The 21113-nt window shown below is 41.5% G+C and overlaps 1 protein-coding gene across 1 annotated transcript in view; it reads right to left on the reverse strand.

Annotated features, from left to right (window-relative positions):
* The window catches only part of LOC107375188 (putative methyltransferase NSUN7), a 30239-nt gene extending 12092 nt beyond the window's left edge, over nt 1–18147 (reverse strand). The window contains exons 1-8 of the mRNA XM_015943586.3: nt 17779–18147; nt 13334–13456; nt 12734–12916; nt 9992–10050; nt 7355–7491; nt 7030–7182; nt 5502–5685; nt 5025–5238 (exon numbers count right to left, since the gene is read on the reverse strand). Of these exons, the coding sequence (XP_015799072.3) occupies nt 5025–5238; nt 5502–5685; nt 7030–7182; nt 7355–7491; nt 9992–10050; nt 12734–12916; nt 13334–13456; nt 17779–17818 (1093 nt within the window). The 5' untranslated portion in view covers nt 17819–18147. The remainder of the gene's footprint in view (nt 1–5024; nt 5239–5501; nt 5686–7029; nt 7183–7354; nt 7492–9991; nt 10051–12733; nt 12917–13333; nt 13457–17778) is intronic.
* Between the last annotated feature and the right edge of the window lie 2966 nt (nt 18148–21113).

Consider the following 21113-nt stretch of genomic DNA (forward strand, 5'->3'; position numbering starts at 1 on the left):
CGTTAAAGAGTAAGTAAACCCAAAAATAACGTTTGTTTTTGCTTATAAACTGTATAAATGGGTCTTTACAAATGCAATCTTTTAGTTTCTGTGCATTTTTTGACATGTTTGTGTAAACATGATTAAAGAGCAAGTAACGTCTAAATTAAAAAAAAATTTTGCTGATGAACTGTATAAATGAGTGTCTAATAGTGTTTAAAATGTGTGTTTTTATTATTGTAGCATTTTGAAGCATTTTCTTTAAAAATTAAAAATTCTGCCTAAATACCACAGTATAGCGCCACCTTCAGCATAAAACATAGAGTTTGAGTCATTTTGAATACACTTTAGCCAACGGCTAAAGAGAAAGATACTACGTAAACCAGTAGAGTACTACATAGCAGCTCTGTGTCAAAGTTATAAAAGCATCGAGTCTCGGCCACGCCTTGTGGCAAGTTGGGAGTTGGATTTGCAAGCGAGTGCAGGAGGCTAGCGGTAGTTCAGCATTAACATATAGCATTAGCATATCCTAATCTTTAGCATAGCTTTTAGTGTTATACATACTTATTTAGTGTTAGCTTGGCTGTTGGATATTGTAGTTTAGTTAGTGTTTGGCTGTTAGTGTAATTAGGAAAGTTGTTCGGGTTTAGTGCTCCATATCGTGTTAGAATGGTGAGAAGGTGTAGTGTAGTGGGTTCGGTTGCTCTGTGGGGTTGCACTCCTTTCCACTGGACTTAGAAATTAGGCGCCAGTGATTGTGCGCTATCGGTGTACTGGAAAACAGTCCGCTCCCGCCTGGTGCTGTAGTTTGCAACCAGCATTTTACCCGCTATTCCTTCGCCAACATGATGGAGTTTGAAGTGGGTTATTCTGCACGTTTCCGTTTGATGAGGGAGGCTGTGCCCACTTCCACGATTTAGATGCAGCCCACCGACTCTGCTCCCCCAACATGGTGGGCTCCAGTCTGAGGTGAGTAAGCTAAATAAAAATTTTAACATCTTCTAAAGACAATTCCCTACCTAAATGCAAAGTTTAAGAGACGTGGTTCACTCCATTTAGCTAATATCAGTCTGCACTGCCTTCGGGCTAATTTGCCAAGTTCACAAAATGTGGAACGGGATGTAAGGTTAGAATCAGCAGCGAATCTGAACATATCTCGAAGCCCTAGCCGACGAAACGGTCCACATGACTATTACTGTCAGGCTCTGAGAAAATTCGGGTTGTTTTTGTGTCAGTCGGTAATTCTGCTAACCCTAACCCTAAAGGTTGGTTTATGCTTGACGCGTCCGCGAGGTCCGCACGGCTCCGCGCGGAAAAGTTGCGTCATTTTGCGTCATTTTAACAACCACGCCCCTCCGCCGCGCCTCCGCACAGCCCAGAATTTCCGCAACGCGCACCTCGGAAAATTTCTAACCATGCGGACGGACGGACGCGGAAAAACATGGCGGACCGGCAAGAACTAGTACGGCAGAGGTTCGTAAATACAGTCATTTGTATGATTCAGCTCTCAAAGATCACCGTGATCAACATGTTGTTAATAATTCTTGGAGAGAAATAGCTCGCACTGTCGGAAAAGACGAGGACGCTGTTAAAAATGCTGAAATGCCATGTTGTAAAACAGTCATTTCTACTTCTACTATGGTGTAGTGTTGGATGCTTGCCGTAGAGCTCCATGCTGCCACGTTCAGTTTGGGAGAATATTGGCTCACCGCAGAGACGAGCCGCACGAACCATAAACACTGCGAGTTGTGAAGCGCGTCCCAGCCGCGAGCCGCATCACCAAACGGAAAGTGAATGCGTCAAGCATAAACCAAGCTTAACCCTAACCCTAATGCAGCACTAGTTGACAGACAGCATTACAGCGTGAAATCCAGCTTTACACCACAGCGTGACCTGGTTCTGTAAGGAATTCTGTTCAGGAGGTTGCATTTCAGGTTTTTCACATCATATGTGACTGACTTTTACGTTATAATAATGATCACACACTAGGAATGTTATAAAGTGCCTATATAGGACAGTTTCTTTTGTAGATTATCTGACTTTATAAACTCCAACAACAAAGTGCTTCTATTTTTTTTTCAGGCTAAATCTACCCAAGACGTTGGCTGTCAGACTGATTTAGTAGTCTGCAAGAATGCACTTGTCCAGGCTGACGTGAAGCCTTACCGGCGTAGCAAAGGTGAATTATTTTTAATAATCGTCTATGTAAACATTTTATTATCACCTTCTAGTTTTAATTTGTTTTACAGATTATTGTTACACGTGATTTTATGCGCTAGTAAACATTTATAAATGTGCTGTTTCTTTATTTTTTTACATAGCCACCCAGAATAGAGCTCACAGCCTCAGTGTGTCTTGTGACACAGGGACCATGACGGAAATTCATCTTCCAGAAAGTCCCAGAGCAGCGTCCACACCCCTGAAAAGACCAAGATGTGAGGTGTCTGCTGTTGATTCCAGCTTCCACCTCAGTGACAGTGCAAGCTCAGTGAACTGTTCAAGGTAAAACAATGAAAACATTTCAGAATTTTTAAGATATTAACAATTAAATAAGTATGTCATTACATCATGACATCATGAAGGAGGCTACTGATTCTGGCCCTGTGACACTTGGTGGTGACATGTGAGCTGATTCACCTGTTAAATGACTTTTACATTAAATATTTTGTTTTTGCTATCAAAAGTAAATTAACTAATAACCTGCATTATTGCAGGATACTCAGCAAAATATGGACTCTACACCATGAGGCAGGCACACATTAATACTCTATAAGAGCACATAAGGTGAGCAACACTACATACTATTGTTATTATTGTACACTGTCCTGGATTTGCTTTCTTTCTGCATCTCATCATTAGCCTGGCTGATCCCCTGATAACTCCTGTCATCTGGTTATGACAGCATGAGGATGTCCTCACACACCTGTAACCTATCAGCTCATCTGGCAGAATAGAGAAAGAAGAGACAACACCACATCTCCTGTTCCTGGAAAGCCTTCAGCCATCCTTCGATGACTGAGAACCTCCATCAGCTCTGTCTCCTGTCTGCCTACAATTATTACAATAAATATTGTGTTTGAAAAGTTTTTTGTGCTGCCAAATATCTCATTTTGATTCCATTTGATTTTACATTAATTGAATTATCACATTGTTGCATGTTTAACTAGCTCTATCGTGACGAATTAAACTAGCACCTCACTGTAAAAAGATCGTTTTAATTTCAAGCATGTTTAAGTATTTATGGACATGAACAAAAACAGGAAATATATAAATTGAGATTTATTTAATTAATATAACAAATAACTGTTTAGAGGGGGAAGGAATCATTCAAAGGCACATTCTTCTGGAAGCTCCTGATCCTGACGACACCAGCAGGAGACCACCTGCAGACACCAGAGGATCACCTACGACCAAGAGAGCAGCTTGTATCAGTAAATAAATAATGAAATCAGGGCAGCTTTAGTGGGCTGAACACATTACAGAATAATTTTCTCATGGGGTAGTTTCATAACTTTCTATGCAGCAGACTGTAACTTAAGCCCAGGGCTCATGGAGAGCTGAAATCCAGCATGTTTCAGTGGTTTTCCTGCTTTAACAGGTTAGATTAGCTGTTAAGCAGCTCAGCTATTTGTTGCTGATTTAAACCAGGTGTGTTGAAGCAGATAAATCTCTTAAACATGCTGAATACTAGCTCTCTAGGGCCATGGAGCCAAACCCTGCAGCTAATCTAATGCTATGGCTAAAGGCTACTTACCATTCAGAGCTGGTTCTGTTGAGTCGGTTCCGGTAGTTTCAGGCAACTCACAAGCTCAAAACAATAAGGCTCAGGTCCGCTTGTCTCCTCCAAATAGACTTGTGCCCTTTCTTCTTCTCGTGTCTGGGTAAGGAGGGGTAGAAACGTCCTCCACTTCTAATGACTGCTCAGAGTGAAGGAAGCTAGCTTTGTCTCGTTACCCATCGTCTTCGTCACTGCTGAGGCTCCGCCCTCTCGGTCCGCCAGGCAACGCCTACTAATGTTGCAGTTTTTAAAAATGATATGTGGGTGGAGAAGGACTCTGAGGCACACTTGACCTGCTCTTTAAATCCAGAATCTAGGTCTAAAAACGCCTTAGTGCTATCCCCTGTGGGTTGAACTGACTACTGCATTTTAAATTCGTGATTGACTGGGGCTGGTCCAATTTCACGTCACACTACAGTCTCCTCCCACTCCCCCTCCTTTCTGGGATGGAAATTCCCCACACTTGGCCATGCCACTCCATGCCTCCTGGCGATGCCCACTTTCATAGCATGTTTGAAACCATGACTAGGGATGGAGTTACGTTTTCTAATGGTGTGCAGTCCCTCTTTAAGCTTCTGCTAGCTGAGACGTGCTTTATTCTCTCCTGGACGTTAAATCCACAGCCTTCCCCATCAGGAGGCAAGACGGGTGAGTCCATGAATGCTAATTTTCTGTGTGACGTGGATCTGAGTGTCTTTCTATTCCGAGCATTTCCCCTTCTATTTCCTATCAGCGGCTAATGCAGGAGACGGGTAGAAGACTATTTTCACGTTTAGCCTGTTCATGAAACTTAGAAACAAAAGGTAAAAATGGGTTCATTGGTGAACTTGCTCTTTAACACTGCTCTACTGTCTACCTGAAGGACAGAGGCTGATTGGCTCACAGGTTGGGTGTTGCTAGTGTAAATGCCCACTAGCAAAGAATTGCATGTATTTAAATGGCTTACAGCTGGTTGGGTAAATTAAAAGGTCAAGATTTTTGTCAAATAATTCTTGTGTATCATGTAAACAACACAGGACAGTGTGTTGGCTAAATTCAGTTTGATTATATATCATTTAATAAACTTCAGTGCTTTTGATTTGAACTGAAATGGAATGATTCAGAGGCTTGACTCACTGATTTGGATGATTAATGAATGAAACTGAACCTAATGATGAATTTGGACTTGAGTTGAGATTATCGTCTGTATCAGTCAGTTTCTCGTATCCCCGTGTTTAGCATTCCTCACCCTGTGAGCAGATATTCACACACACACACAATCACTTACTTTTGATACCCATTTGTGTGAGCAGCTGCTGAATCTCCTCCACTTGTGAAGGCGTGTGATCCGCGCCACACACCAGGACTCGGCCTGAGCGAGCGGCGGCTACGACGGCAGCGTGAGCCATGGTCAAAGCTGAGAAGGAGCCCGCTAACAAAACGTCTCCTTTATCAAACTGCAGGGGCTGCAGCACACTCACCGGTACACACACACTCCTATCCTGTGCGATATTATGTCACACACAGAGGAAGGGAAGATTGTCAAACAACATGCAGGGCTTTTTTTTCAATATAAAAAACATCACAGTCTGTTCTGTAGCTAATCCAGTTACACAAATGTCTCAGTTTTAAACTTTGAAGCACAGCAGAAAGTCAAGCTTTATTTAAAGCAATGCCCATCCTTTCAATTAGTCTAAATCTAAATAAAAATGAGCAAAGTTTTACTCTTTATTTTTCACCCACATTTGCCCTGGAATTATTCTACCTGTATATTTAGCAGATGTGTGTTGGTGAGGGTGTTCTGCTGGAGGAAAGTGTGTAGATGCCGAGATAGGACCAGTGCATCTGCACAGAGAGGGTCCCTGCAGAACGCTGAGTCTGTGAGCTCAGTCATGGTCTTCACTTCACTCAATCTGGCTTCTTTTAACGCGTCACAAACCTCATCGAGGCTGCAGAAAAAGATGTTAGAGGCACACTTTGTGCAGGATATTTACTGAAAATAAGGTGATAATAAGGTGTTCTGTTGTTAATGTGTAACCACAACACAAGCAGCTGCACGCTCTTGTGCCATTGCACTCTGGTTAACACCCCACCCACCTTACCCTTACACCAGTATACACAGTATAAAGATAGACCAAGTGTCTCTCCACCTTCTTCTGCTTTTAGCCACATGAAGCTGAGGCAAAACGAGAGGAGTTTGGAGAGGCAATGGAGAAAGACCAGCTAGGGTGGGGGATAGTGGCAACTCACCTACAGTGTTTACGGTAGAGTCAGGTATCTGCAGGTGTCAAATGGGCGTGTGGAAGGAATCCTTGGAAGATCGCCCTAATTCCTTCAACATGTGTGCTGATGAGGAATCAGAGCCATGAGACAAGGATGGGTTGATGTGCCTCTGCGTGAGTCGGAAAAGGTTAGAAGGTCTTCGGTGGGGACGAGGTCCTGCCCAAACAGGAGGGGTTTAAGGAGTCTTGTTCACGAATTAGGGAAAGATGTAGAGGGAGGTGGATAGGCGGTATGGTGCTGCATCTGCAGTGATATGGGAAGTGTAACGATCTGTCATGGTGATCGATTTACCAGTCGATCTACGTTCCAACCCTCAGCTATGGTCACGAGCTGGGTAGAGACCTAAAGAACAAGATTGTGGCTGAAATTTGTTTTTTCCTGCAGTGTGTCTGGGATCTTTCTTAGAGATAGTGTGAGAAGCTCAATCATCCAGGAGAGGCTCGCTGTAGATCCATTGTTCCTCCACATCAAGAGAAGCTTGCTGAGGTGGCTCGAGCATCTGGTTAGGATGCTTCCAGGACACCTCCCTGGTAAGGTTTCCCAGGCACATCCAACTGGAAGGAGACCCAAAGGAAGACCTAGGACACGCTGGAGGGACTATGTTTCTCATCTGGCCAGGGAACACCTTGGGTTTCCCCCATGGAGCTGGCCCAAGGGGCTGGGGAGAGGAAAGTCGAGGCCTCTCTGCTGAGGTTACTACTCCCAGCACCCAAACACAGATGATTGGAAGAAAATGGATGGATGAACATTGAGTTTACATCAGAGGAAGTTCCTGTGAAGTGGCAGACCAGGGTGGTGGTCCTCTTTTTAAGAAAGGGGAGTGGTGGGTGTGCTCCAAAAAATGGAGGCTCATGCTCCTAAACCACCTGGGACAGGTCCAAGGTCTGACGTGGAGGGCTAGTTTCAATCTCAGACTCGAGCATGCTAAGGCATAGTTTTTAATAGATTTTAAACTTGGTATTTAATTTAAATAAGCAAAGCTAAAAGCTTTGGAAAACATGCACCTGTACCTTGTCTTTAGCGTGTTGATCCATGCGTAAATTGGAAGACATTTTTCCTGATGGCCTTTTGTTCTGACAGAGTCAGACAGGAAACAGGAAACACTCTGCAGACTATTTTTGACTCTGTAACGCCCCAGGGCGGCTGCCAGCTTGGTTTTACACCTGTAACAAACATACATAAATGTCAGAAATATATATATATATATATACACACACACACACATATATATATATATATATATATATATATATATATATATATATATATATATATATATATACATACACACACACAGTATAAATGTGAACATTTTGTTTGTGTTTTTCTGCTCACTTCTGCAGACTTCTCTCCAGGTCCCTGACTGCCTGAATGGCCTCCTGATCATCTTCTGTTGGCCGCTTATGCAGCACAAACTTCCTGTCCTGGAAGTCGAACAGCATCACCATCGCCAACGGTAACAGGTCACCGTGCTGCAAAACATAGCAGACAAATAAATGTTAGAATGAATATAGTTTTTACAGATATTATCTGACTTTAAACTAATTTCATTTAAAAATAAGTAAGCCGCTGAGTTTTAAGCTAGCATGAGAAACTTCTCAATATTTGCTCCTTTTCACAAAATTTTTTCTTTATTTTTGTCAAGATTGATTGATTAAAATATTTCATTGTGTTTAACTGTAACTTGTAAAAAAAAAAAGTCTTTCTGCCCTGATTTGTGTGTCTAGTAATTTTGCAGAAACAAACTGCTGCGTATTATTATTATTTGACATTATTGCTATTTCCAGACATAAAAATGTAGAAAACAAGACTGCACGGTGCTGAAGCTGCATCACTGCTGCAGTACAGCTGTATCTTCTAAACTTATCTGGAACTGTTGTGCACGTTCTCCATTGCATGCATGCGTTTTCTCCAGGTACTCTGGGTCATACATGTTAAGTTGACTGAAAACGTAAAGCAACACTAAAGGGTTTTTACCACTTTAAGTTATTCCTTTCAAACTGGTTTCTGTGATTCTTGAGCCAGAAACTTCCTCTGTCAGATCGCCCCAGGGTGGCTGTGGCTGTGTGTGCATAAAAGCGTCTTTGAGTGTCCTAAACAAGCGCTATATAAGTTTGATGATTATTATTATTATAAGAAGAATTTAGCTTTTTTTGGCATCGGCTGTGTGTCTGAGGGGAATGACCAGGAGTACAGGTCAGTCATCAGGTCAGTCATCATGGATTTTTTGCACTGGTGTGGGCATAACCACCTTTGGTTGAACGCCAGTAAGGCAAAGGAAACGGTGATTGACTTCCAAAGATACACTCCACCTCACTCACCAGTAAACATCCAGGGAGCAGACACTGAGGTGGTGAATACCTTTAAGTACATGGGTGTTCACCTCAACAGCAAACTGAACTGGTCCAACAACACAGATGCTCTGTATAAGAAGGGCCAACGCCGCCTCCACCTCCTGAGGAGGCTGAGGCCCTTCGGAGTTAATTCCCATCTGCTAAAATCCTTTTATCACTCTGTGGTTGGCTCTGTTATCCACTCTGCTGTGGTCTGTTGGGTGCAGGCAGCTCTGACCAAGACAGGAAGAGACTGAGTAATGGGCCATTCCCATCTATACCGGGTCGGCCCGGGCCGGGTAGCCCCAGTCGGCCCCAGCCTGGCCCGGTTGATTCCACACATCCTTGCCTTAAGCCCATGTGGGCTGATTCTACCCACCAATCAGAGGCTTGCTCTAATGGAAGGTGTGAATTTGCTGCCAGCAGTGGGTGTGTTGGCCCTGGTCGGCCTGAAGCAGACCCCCTCGAGAAGAGGGCTGAGAATGAGCCTTGGTTGGCCCGGAAAAATACCAGGCCACCCAGATATGTAAACAACCTACGCTACCCGGCCCGGGCTGACCCGGTACAGATGGGAATGGCCCATTAGTTCTCAAAGCTAGCTCAGTTCTGAGCTGCCCACTGGATACAGTTGAGGAGGCGTGTGAAAGGAGGATGCTGGGGAAGATGACCACCATCTTAAAAAAACCCTCCCACCCACTGCATTCCACTGTGGAGACCATGGACAGTTCCTTCAGAGGCGGACTGAGACATCCCAGATGTAAACCAGAACGCTACCATAGGTCATTCATTCCATTTGCACTAAGAATGTATAACTCCTCAGTTTAAGCTGTACTGGCATTATCCCATTACACAGTAACATCAATGCAATATTCTTTATGTTGTTCAATACTCATGCAATACCGGATTTACATACTGTAGTATGTCTCTTGCAGTATGCCGCATAGAGCTGGAACCCAAGTTTTTTCCTTTTTATTCGTGGTTTTTCGTGGTCAAATGTTACAATACTAGACTACTGCCTATGTGTGTGTGCATGTACCTTCGTTATTATTTTTCTTCAAATTATTCCCTTAAGTGTTGGTGCTGCTGTATCAAGTGAATTTCCCCACTGTGGGATCAATAAAGTCTATTCTATTCTATGTGTAATCATCAAGACTGAAAAACTGTGACACTGAAAGAATAAGTCTGCAAGCAAGGGTGGAAGTTAGAAAATGTGAAAGTGTTGAAGGAAAGATGTGCTCTGAATAATAAACAGATCTGTGTTGATTTTATAGTTTCACTTTCAGACTAACGGCCCCTCAGCCTGTTTTCTATTGCAGCCTCTCTCACACACACATAAACAGTGATGCACACAGGCTAAGTGTGTCTCTTTATCCATGTATGTCCTTTATGGTGTAATTTACTGCCTTAAACTGCAGAGCGTGTTTTCTTCTCTCTCATATTGCCACCAATAACCAGCCAGACTACATCAGATCTGAATACAAATCGGCCTTAAACTACATCTCTGTCCGTCTCACCGCCATGACCGAAGAAAACATAAACGCTTCATCTGAAGATAGAGAACTCGCACGTAGTTTCTCAGTGCGCATTCATTCGCATCTGGGCTTGTGAACACTCAAATGTCAAATCAGATGAGACTCACGATGTGCTGAGCTGTGGCGAAGCAGCTGTCAGTGATTACATCCTCAAGTAAATCTTGATCTGGGAGGAAAATAAGGTTAATATAAGCGTCAGCATTTTCAAAAAGAATTGTACTTTCTGATTTTATTTACCTGAATGCTGGAATGAGCTTATGTTACATTTACTAAGGTAAAGCTGTTTTACTGTAATAATTAATCTGTTGTCTGTGCTGGAAAAGCATTTTTTTTAATTAAATTTTAACAAAACTGCTGACAGTAAACATTCAGATCAGATTAGCACATATGGCAGAGAAAAATGTAACAAACAAAGTAAAAAAATCCTTCAAATATGACATATTTGTACAACGAGGCAGCAGAACATGTAGTAGTTTATAAGTGGCAACACTGGAATCCTGTGTTTCAAAGCAAACCAGTCAAAACCTGCAGTTTGAAAATAGAAAAAATGCTGGAAGTGCTGCAGGGGTGTAAGAACTTTTATCAGGTGCTCTCACTGGTGCTCTTCAGCCAGGGGATCCACATGAATGTTGGGCAAAAGGAGATCTGAGGCACTCAGGAGATGCAAAATTAAAAAGCCTTCATTGGTGCATGGCTTAAATAGTTAAAAACTTAAATGCCGACGCGTTTCAGCCCACAGGGCCTTCGTCAGGGTTCAAAATGAGTCATCTCCTGAGTGCCTCGGCTCTTCTTTTGCCCAAAACCTGCAGTTTGTTTTGTCGGACCGTAACCGTCAGGAAAAAAGCAACATCACTGAGTTTGGTTTTGCAAATTTCAAAATTCAAGAGCCTTTGCACAATGAGGATCCAATTGTTAATTAATTTAAATGAAAAACTTCAGTTGAAACTACATTTTACCAAATTTAGATATTTAAAATCAAATCAAATATTTTAGAGCTAAATCAAACTATTTGGACACTTAATCTACTTACAAATACATGGAATCCATTTACAAATGAGAAAAATTTAAGCTACATATTTGGCTAACAGGAAAATTTAGAATGCTATAGAATAGAAGTAGTCTACAAAATAAAAGCAGGATGAAGAGATCCCCCTTAACAACACCTTAGTGTTATGTACCATTTTAATAATAAAATTTTATGAGTTAATTTCAACAAATAATCATTCTAGATTGCAAATTTTTACAATGAAATGAACTCTGAAATATTACATAATTCCGTTAAATTAAATTCAGTTTATATACATAGCGCCAAATCACGACAAGAGTCATCTAAAGGCTCCTCACACAGTAAACAATACAGTTCAGGTCATTAAGCCAATTAGTCAAAAGTGTCCTGTATAAGAAACTCAGCTGATTGCATCGAGTCACTGTCATTGACTCGATGCAATCCTCATACTAAGCAAGCATGTAGCGACAGTGGAGAGGAAAACTCCCTTTTAACAGGAAGCTAAAGGATCCTGGCTCAGTATGAGCAGTCAAGAATATCAACTATCAAGTATAAAACTGCTGAAATCATGTAATTTGATAGTGATTTTGTGCAAAGAATTTTATGAACATGTTTTGTCTCGACCATGAAAACAATATACTCCCTTTAAAATGCATTGCCAGTGGATGCACACCGTCCAGTTCTTTTTTTTTTACAGTTTCATGTCTTCATTTGTTTATAGCACTTTACTGATTTTATGTAATATACACATACATCCAAAGCCATGCTACGTTCAAGCGCTCCTAAAGTAAACAGTGTTTAATAAAATGTATTTTTATATACTTAAATGGGTGTATATCTTATCTCCTCCCACAGAGACATCTGCTGCAGCTCAAGTGATTTGCACTCACTTGGAAAAAAATAACATGTGTGGCTACTACTTCATCTACAGAGTACAGTTGAAGGTGCTATTCAACAAGCAGGGACTGAAGTTCTGCTGCTTGACTGCTTTTCATTACAGAGATAAGTTAATTTCATCTTCACCGCAAAGGGATGGGCAGGCGGAGTCCCAGAAACATCTTGTTCACGAAGCTTGTAGATAGCTTTGTGAACAACTTCATATTGAAAAACTAAATATTCTGACTGATAAGCTAACAGCTTGTCTGAGCGAGGGACCAAGATTAAAGTGTGGTCTCTAAAATGTTGCAGTGGTTCATGCCAAAGCGAAGTCATAAATGTTGTTACTGTTTGTAAAAGCACCATCTTGGATCAGATGCATGACAGGATGCCCCAGAAAAGTGCTACGCCCTCTGTTGTCCTGACAGGGAATTGTTTTGCAACACTCCCCAGAAGACGGAGAAGTCAGAAGGCAAAACGTCTCCGTCAGTGCGGGCGCGTCTCTCCCTCACGAAGCTGACAGAGAAGCACATTTAGGCTTTAGCACCAGAGCTGCGACAGAGAAAAACCATACCGATGGCATCTGCTTTGGCGCTCGTTTGGAACAACTTTGGCATCGACTTTGGATAATTTCAACTTCAACTTTTCTTTGAGACTCAAGCAGATAGAGGTACTCAAGTCATTTATGAAAAAAACGTATTTGTATCTTCTTTGTTATCAGTGTATGGTAGACTTTCCTGTTGACTAACATCCACAGCAGTGAGTGCATCATGTTCTTTGCTCTGATTGGTCGTAGCGCTGACCAAATGCGTGAGGAGACGGTTTGAAGGACAACGTAGATTCCCGCCCCACGACCGAGCTCGGTCTAGAGGGCGTGGCCAGACCACATATTTAGGATGGCTTTCCAGGAAGCATGAAAAGTGTGTTATAAATATAGATTGTAGGTTTCAGGAAGAGTAAATGTTACATTTGAGCGTGTTGAAGGCGAGCTGGTAGGCTTGTTTCTGTGTGGTGTCCTTTCCACTCTCAAGCAGGACTGTGTTTGTCTTTTTCTCATAATGTAGGAGTTGATGTGCGACCGGCTTCTCTTTATGCAGCTGATGGAAGATGGCTGCTGCCTGGAGGAAGACCTGATCTGATGGAGGACTGACTGGGGAGGAAGAACAAAAGAATGAGATGGATTATGGGATAGACAGGAAATATGGAACATCAAGGTTAAGTGTTACTTCTTTTGGAAAATTGCTGTTTGGGTTAGATTTAATTTTAATACGGCCATGATAGACTGACTGATTGTCTGACTCAAGGATAAAGTTTCAGTTTTCTTTGTTCTTCTTCTTTGCTTCATTGGAAGCTCACGGCAGTTAGCTGATTGTAACCTGAGGCCACAGACGTCTTTCATTTCACAGCCAAAGCACCAACCTCTTGTTTAGCTCTAACTGTTTCTCTTTCATCGCATAATTGAGCCGAATAAACACACTCTTCACTTCCAGCTGAATTCCAACCATTATTAATCAATCCAGACTGTAATGAGCTTTGCATCAAACTGAAATTCTGGGTTGACTCCTACCTTTGCAGCGGGGCGATGGACGGGGCGGGGAAAGCAGAGAAGAGAGCTGCTGCCTGGGATTCTGATGGTCCTGGACCTCCTTTGCCTTCACAAAGTCCAAAGTCCTATCATCTCTAGAGGCGTCTGTACCAGAAACAGAATCAGAAGGGGTTTATGTGCGAGAAATCACAACATTAGGAATTTGCTGCTGTACTTGGTGCAAAAAGACAGATAAAAACAAGAGATAAGTAAATGTAGGAGTAAGAATACAATCATGATAATTAGAGTTTCCAGTTGTTAGATGTTACAGTTAGAGATGAGGAACAGTGGGTGTGTCTCCTTTTTCTCCTTCAAGGAATTCAATGCCGTTAATATTTTAAAATTCACATTGACTCCTAGAAGTTTCTACCAAGCATCTACAGCAAAACCAGCATGGTGCTGTTATTTGAGCCCTGCTGTTGTGAATAAGAGGCACAGAAAGCACCGCGACCGACACATGATCCGCCCTCCACCTTTCAGTGACGATGACCCACTGCTGCTGTAATAGTGTGTGCAATCGGGCTCCTCGTGGTGCAATCAGACAGCCGCTCTGATGCATCTGAATGAATAAGCAATGAACTGCTGCCGAGCCCTGGACACAAGTCCAACTTTAATTGATCTGCTGAACTAATCATCGTGTCAGTGGACATAACATTAACTTATGAGTCGAAGGACCGTTTTTCTTGATGCTAAAGCACGTTTCTTGAAATTTCCACGCATTTTCGACCAAATTCACAAAACCCCAAACTTTTCTGTCAAAATCAAACTTTCACCTCAAAATCAACGATGCTTTGTTCAAAACTGCGTTCAGATCACAAACACAGCAAGTAAAACTTCTCCAAAGAACATTCATCAAATTATTGGAACATTTATTGTCAGTGTGTTCAACAAAAAATACGCTGCTTATGAGGTGCTCAATGTAGATAACAAAAACAGAAAAAACACATAACTGTAATTCAGAATCATTCCACGTCATCGTGTTTTTGTCCACATGGTCTGTCCAGAGGATTTCAATTCAATTCAAAAATAATTTATTAATCCCAGAGGGAAATCGATTGCTGTAGTAGCTCAGAATAATAATAATAATCAAGTCATCAAAGAGTTGTTGTGTATTACAATGGCTGTTGGCAGGAAGGATCTCCAGTAGCGGTCAGCGTTGCAGCCAAACTGAAGAAGCCTCTGACTGAAGACACTCTTCCGTTGTCGGACAGTCTTGTGAAGAGAATGCTCAGGGTTGTCCATCATGTTCTTGATTCTCTGGAGAATCCTTCTTTGCATTATCTCCTCCAGTGGTTCTACAGTCGTCCCCAGAACAGAACCAGCCTTTGTTATTAGGCTGTTGAGCCTTTTCAGGTCCCTGCTTCTGATGCTGCTACCCCAACAGACGATGGCTGAAGAGATTACACTCTCAACAACAGACTTGTAGAAGATCTGCAGCATCTTGCTACAGACACTGAAGGACCTAAGCGTCCTCAAGAAGTGCAGTCTGCTGTGTCCCTTCTTGTAAACGGCTTCGCTGTCCTTTCTCCAGTCCAGTCTGTTGTCCAGGTGAACTCCAAGGAATTTGTATTCCTCAACCACCTCCACTTCTTCTCCCATGATGGAAACAGTGTTTGACTCCACCCTGTTTCTTCTGAGGTCTAAAATCATCTCCTTTGTTTCAAGGTCAGATGATTGTTCCCACACCATGCCACAAAGCGCTCCACCAGCTCTCTGTCCTCAGCTTCCGGTCCATCTCTGATACACCCGACAACTGCAGAGTCATCTGAGTATTTCTGTAGATGGCAGGTCTCTGATTTGTACTGGAAGTCTGAGGTGTACAGGGTGAAAAGGAATGGTGGCAGTACAGTCCCCTGTGGTGCTCCAATGTTAATGATCGCCTGGTTTGATGTGCGGTTCTTCAGCCTCACAAACTGTGGTCTGTTTGTCAGGTAGTCTTTCATCCACATTAAAGGCAATTTTTTTCCTGCTAGGCACCACAAGAAAAACATTCTGACATCCTAGACCTTCATAAGTCCTGCAAAGTTTCACACTCTGTTCACCTGAATCATCCCAAGTCTGCCGAGTTGGAGGACACGGTCAGTAATGTTGATTATGGGTGATGGTGGTGCAGGGGACAGGAGTTTGCCCTGTGTTTCATGGGTTGCTGGTTTGATCCCATGTTGAAGCAACCACTGATTTTTGTCCAGAAATATGCTACATTTAAAAAAAAATGTTTATCATCCATCAAAGTTGACACCGAAGTTGGATGACATTATTTTTCTAAATTCATGTCCGAAGTGATGCTTGTTGCTTGTTGGAAGAAAAGTCCTTCCAAGTCATTTGGTTGTCTTCCAAGTCTAGAAAGGTACAAACCACTTACAAATAACCAGTGTTGGGCAAGTTACTTCAAAACTGTAATGCATTATTTATTACTTGTTACCCTCATTTTAAAGTAATTCATTACATCACAATATTACTGATTTTAAAATGTAAGGCATTACACTACTTTTGCATTACTTTAAGTTACTTTCACCAAAACAACTTCAATATGAATCTGGTAATGTGACTTTCAGCGAGCTCATGACATATATGTGGAAAGTGATGTGGTGTCTGAGCTAGGATTGCTGTTAAAAACAGTCAGATATAATAACAGTGCTTTAAAATGATTGTTTATTAAATAAAAACAACAACAATCTGTACTCTCAGCACGCTGCCATCTTATATTAACTGATCAGGGAGTGAGGTGGTGGGGGCTCCAAGCCTATATTTGCCTTGGTCCCCAAATGCCTTGATACGGCCCTGGATGTGGCACTGACTTCTGGGGTGATCTGATTCTATCACATGTATAAATATTAAATGCTTATATATTATTGCTTTTCACTGGTAAAAATGTGTATTGGGGATAAATCTACCTATTTTTTTCTTTTCAAGCACTTTGTTTTGTTTTCTTGATTTTATTTGAATAATTTCCTGCCCTTTCTCTCTCTAACCTTCCTGCATGCTGCATGTTTTCTCCGTCTTCCAGAAAAAACTGTTTCCTAGATTTCCTACTTTCTAACGATCAGCCAAAGGGATCTTCACATGCGCGGCGCTCCAGCAGTAATGAGTTGAAATCACCGGGGCACAGATTATGAACTCAGCTGAGGCAAAGCACGTCAGAAAAGCACAAAATACCAGAGAATATGCGCCGATATGAACGATCGCAAGTGAATTATTTTGTTTTAGCGGAGCGATTTTGTGAATGTTACAGCGGCCGTGTGCAGGAGCAGCAGGAGTAGTTGAGCCATTACCGCGGCGTCCTCTCTGCCTGCAAAGCTGAGTCCATAAATGACGTAATATATGCAGATACTGGATCTTTCTTCGGGGTTCCCGCTATTTGAATTTTTAAGGAACACATCTTGATTCTGGGTTTAAAAATGCATTGTAATTACAGCGTTTCTGACAATTGTACCGAGTAAATATTACCATTTTCTTTCCCTGTAATGCCTTACATTACCACATTACAGCAAAAAGCAATGCATTACAGTAATTAATTACTTTTGTACCGCATTACTCCCAACACTGCAAATAACCAGTAAAATAGTATTGTAATGTATAATATGATAAATGCTGCGATGCAAGTAACATTTAACTGTTCTCTTCTCTAAATGCCCTGATGATGCTTTCCACAATCTGCTCAGACTGGGCTTAACACTTTGTCCTTCTGTCCCCATAGTTGTCCAATGAATGAGGACAATAGCTGCCCAAATTTCATCAGTATTGATTGCTCATGGTCTTCCTTGTCCCCCACGTCTGACATGGACTCATCCTTCTCTGCCTCTCTGTATGCATTTTTCCATATAGATGCAAACCACTTTGACTTTTATCCTGCACAGTAGTCTGATCACATCTTTAGACACCGGCGTGTTGATGTTTGAGTTGCTGTGTGCAAAAGACAGCTGTGCTTTACGTGTGTTCACATTTCTCTGCCAGTGTTTACAGTTTTGCTGCACATTTGTGGGATGTGTTTCATGTCTGGAAATGTGTTTTAGGTTTGGAGAAATGAGTGGCTGAGTTTTGCAGATTGTGTGGAAGTACCTGAGCAGTGCTGATCGAAGGTTTTGCTAAAAGTGTGTTTGGTTCGTGTGTAGTGGCATTTTCAAACATCTTGTGAAGCAGATACTTAGACATGGTTAGAAACGTGGAATTTATTCTGCTTTTACAACATTTTTCAACATTTAAACACAAAATTACCCAGGAAAATGTTGCTTGCCCGCTTCAGTGTAGATATAAACTAATGACGATCAGCCTGTTGTGATTTAACAAGCGTCACACAGTCTTTTTACGCTCTGCAGAGGAAAAGTCCACTTAAGAAGAGCAGCTCTGCAAGAAGAGGCTTCAGCAGCTTAGTATAATCTGCTCTGAGGATGAAGATGAGCTGTTTAAAGTTGCATAGCAGGTCTTACCGTTGTCATCCAGAAGCCTCTTTGTGGGAACGTCGCTCATCTTCACAAAGCACTGCAGCCTAAAGAAGACACTGCTGTTTTCTGCGCTTCACGCAGAATTTTCATTCACTGCATCAGTGACCTGGAGCACCTGCTGCCTCTCAACACCTCCCTGTTATGCATGACTTAGTTCAGGAGAGAGAGAGACGCTCTGTTCTGAGTTTGAACCACCATGGCAACAATATGTTAATGAGGGAGGCCCTGTTGTTCTGTGGCAAGTGGATGTATGTATGGAGCAAAACGTGATCTCTAGTGGAGAGCATGTTGTCTGCTCCCGTTAGCTCTGCTGGAGCACAAAGTTCAGATCAGTAAAATGGTAAATGTCAAGAATTTCTACAGCATCTTCTAGGTTTCTGGAACCCCCCAAGGCACTTCGCAACACAATTAGCCATCCATGCTCACAAATTCACACACTGGTGATGAGCTACATTTTCACCACAGCTGCCCTGGGACGCACTGACGGAGGTGATTCTGCCATACTACAGCACCACTGGTCCCTCCGACCACCACCAGCAGGCAAGGTGGGTTAAGTGTCTTGCTCAAGGACACAACAGCAGTATTCTCTGCTGTGAGCCAGGATCGATCCTACAACCCTCCGATTGCTGTACAACCCTCTCTACCTCCTGAGCTACTGCTGCCCAAGTCTTGAGAAATCAATGTGACAGTAGGCTCTGAAAATATGAGATTTATAGAAATAGAGTTTAGGTTTTTGTCTCAGAGTTTTAATCCTCCAATGTTTCACAAGTTACTTTGCTAACAGACACAATTCATTCAACGGTTAACAGTAAAAATTTCTTCCGCTTTGACTCCCAAGTTTTAGTTTAGTATCTGAAAAACTGAGTGATAGACATTTTTGTCATTAGCTGTGGGGAAAATCTTCATACGGGCTGCCTCCAAAAGTTAAAGGTGCATGAAGTGAGGGTGACACCATGTGGTCAAATTTGGGTACTGCAGTCCATGTATCAAAACCACAACTGTTGCTAGTTACGGATCAGCACCAGAATATTCTAGATGATGAGCAAAGACGAGTCATACACAGCAAGTTGATAAGCAGATAAATACATTTCACTGTAATAGTAAGCTGACTATTGTGTCCAATTGACTGTTAGCATTATTAGCTTAATGTTAGCCTCTAGCCTTCTCTACCCCATATTAGAGTAAGGTCATTTGTTTTCACTTACTCACTCCTTTTTTGGCTTCCATTCTTTTTACAGTGCTGCAGCTTTTTGCTGTCCGGTGTCAAATTACAAATGTAGGGCAGACTTGGTCACCCTGCAGGCTGAAATATGATTGGCTCTGGAACCAGGAAGTATGAAGGCAGGACAGATGGTAAACAATGGATACATTTCAGCTCAGCCTTTTTAAAAAGAGAAAAACTGACAAGTTCCTGGCTGGCTGTGAAGAAAATCTGTTTCAGTGTCACCTCCCTTTGGGCTTATTTAACAGTAAAATTCTTACATAGTACACCTTTAAACAGTTGCTCATAGTATATGTCCAATAACATTTTTTATTTTGCTGCTGGACACTGTTGTGTATCACACCAAGCTTAGAATCCACTTTCAGCAGTAAAACTTTGAGACGATTGTGCAAAACAGCCGAACACAGCAGATTTACACATTTGCAAAAGTCTTGCCTTGCAAAGTAGATAAAAGCAATGAAGAAGTGTTTTTATTCCGTGAAAATCAACACACAAACTTGTCTTTTTATAAATGACACTAATCTTTGTCTGCTTCATAGATATTTACTATTTTTTGCTTCACTGTCTAAAAATAGGCTTTCTCCTCAATAATCAGCTCATTTCTAAAAGAAGGAGCGTTGGTTGTGTCTTTCCCTTCCGGGTGTGTTTTATCACCTGGCTGAAAATCTGCCAACTTAACAGCTGTTGTGTTGACATCACAAACAATCCAGGTCACACATATTTATAGAAAACACACAAAAACATGAAAACTGAATCTGATTCAACAGCTTGTGATTTGTGACGGTTGAAACTAATGAGCATTAATTCATGCTGTCGCTCACACTGTCCAACCCCCCCCCCCCCCCCCCCCCCCCCCCCACACACACACACACATACCTGTCCAAAACATCCCCTCATGAATGATCTAACTCTTGCTTTGGACAATGATAAATTTTCTGGAAACTTATGTTAGACAAATAAAGAAAATAATACTTTGATATTGCTGTTGCAAACACACAACTACTACAAATTATTCTTATTATTCTTATTATGTCTGGTAATTAGGATTTGCCTTACTTTATTTATTTTTTGCTCCCAGGTGAAGTTAGGGTCATTTGTGGAAAAAACTTTAACACAAACACTGCCATAAACTGTATATCATCAAAAATCTGAATCATTTAGTAAATAAATAATAAAAAAAGACTTGTTAAAGAAAGACAACAGCCTTAGGTTTCAGATTTGGTGTAAAATCCTGCTGATGGGTTGACATCGACTGTAAATCAGAATATTTTGTGGATGAGAAGAGATTATTTTAATTTTAAAAATAAAATTAAACAAACCCTCTAGTCTACAAGAACTGTTATTTTCTACTACTTAAAGGTCTGGCAGATACATTAAAAGGAAACAAAAATTAAGCTGTAAGCAGTCAAATTAATGGGAAGTTGCAGCCCCGAAGGCTAAAAAACAGAAAAATGTGAAAATGACAATGCTGTCAGTCCCTGGAAGCATGTGCAGTGGGAAAACTATCACCCAACATTCCAATGGTCTGACCAACACTGCCTCCTTCTGATGGTCCAGGTAAACACATCCGCACCGAACAGGCTGCTATCCATCCAATGAAATGGAACGCTACAAATCCAGGTATGTTGTAATGATTTTCCCACATAACCAATCACTGTTGATCTAACCACAAAATGTTTTCATCTAAAGTAAAATGAAATGAATAATAAAATAAATGTGTATATTAATGAATTAAAGGAGGAATGCTTTAATGTAGGAAAACCTTTCACTCAAAATGAAGGAAATCGTTATCCAATCCAATCCAATTTTATTTATATAGCACATTTAAAAACAGCATGTCAGCTGACCAAAGCACTTCACAGAGTTAAACCTAAAAAGCATTCAAATTCACATACATAAACATAAAACACAAATTAAAAACTGTCATAAAATAGAAACACCTAAAATCAAAACAAGAGTTAAAACAGCCAATAAAAACAGAAGTCAGTAAAAACAGAAGAGAGGCACAGCATAAAAGAACGATCATTGGCCAAAAGCTAAATGAAAGAAATGTGTCTTTAGGCTGGATTTAAACTGTGCCAGTGAGGAAGCCTGGCGT

This window comes from Nothobranchius furzeri, chromosome 6 (assembly GCF_043380555.1).
Source record: "Nothobranchius furzeri strain GRZ-AD chromosome 6, NfurGRZ-RIMD1, whole genome shotgun sequence".
NCBI lineage: Eukaryota > Metazoa > Chordata > Actinopteri > Cyprinodontiformes > Nothobranchiidae > Nothobranchius > Nothobranchius furzeri.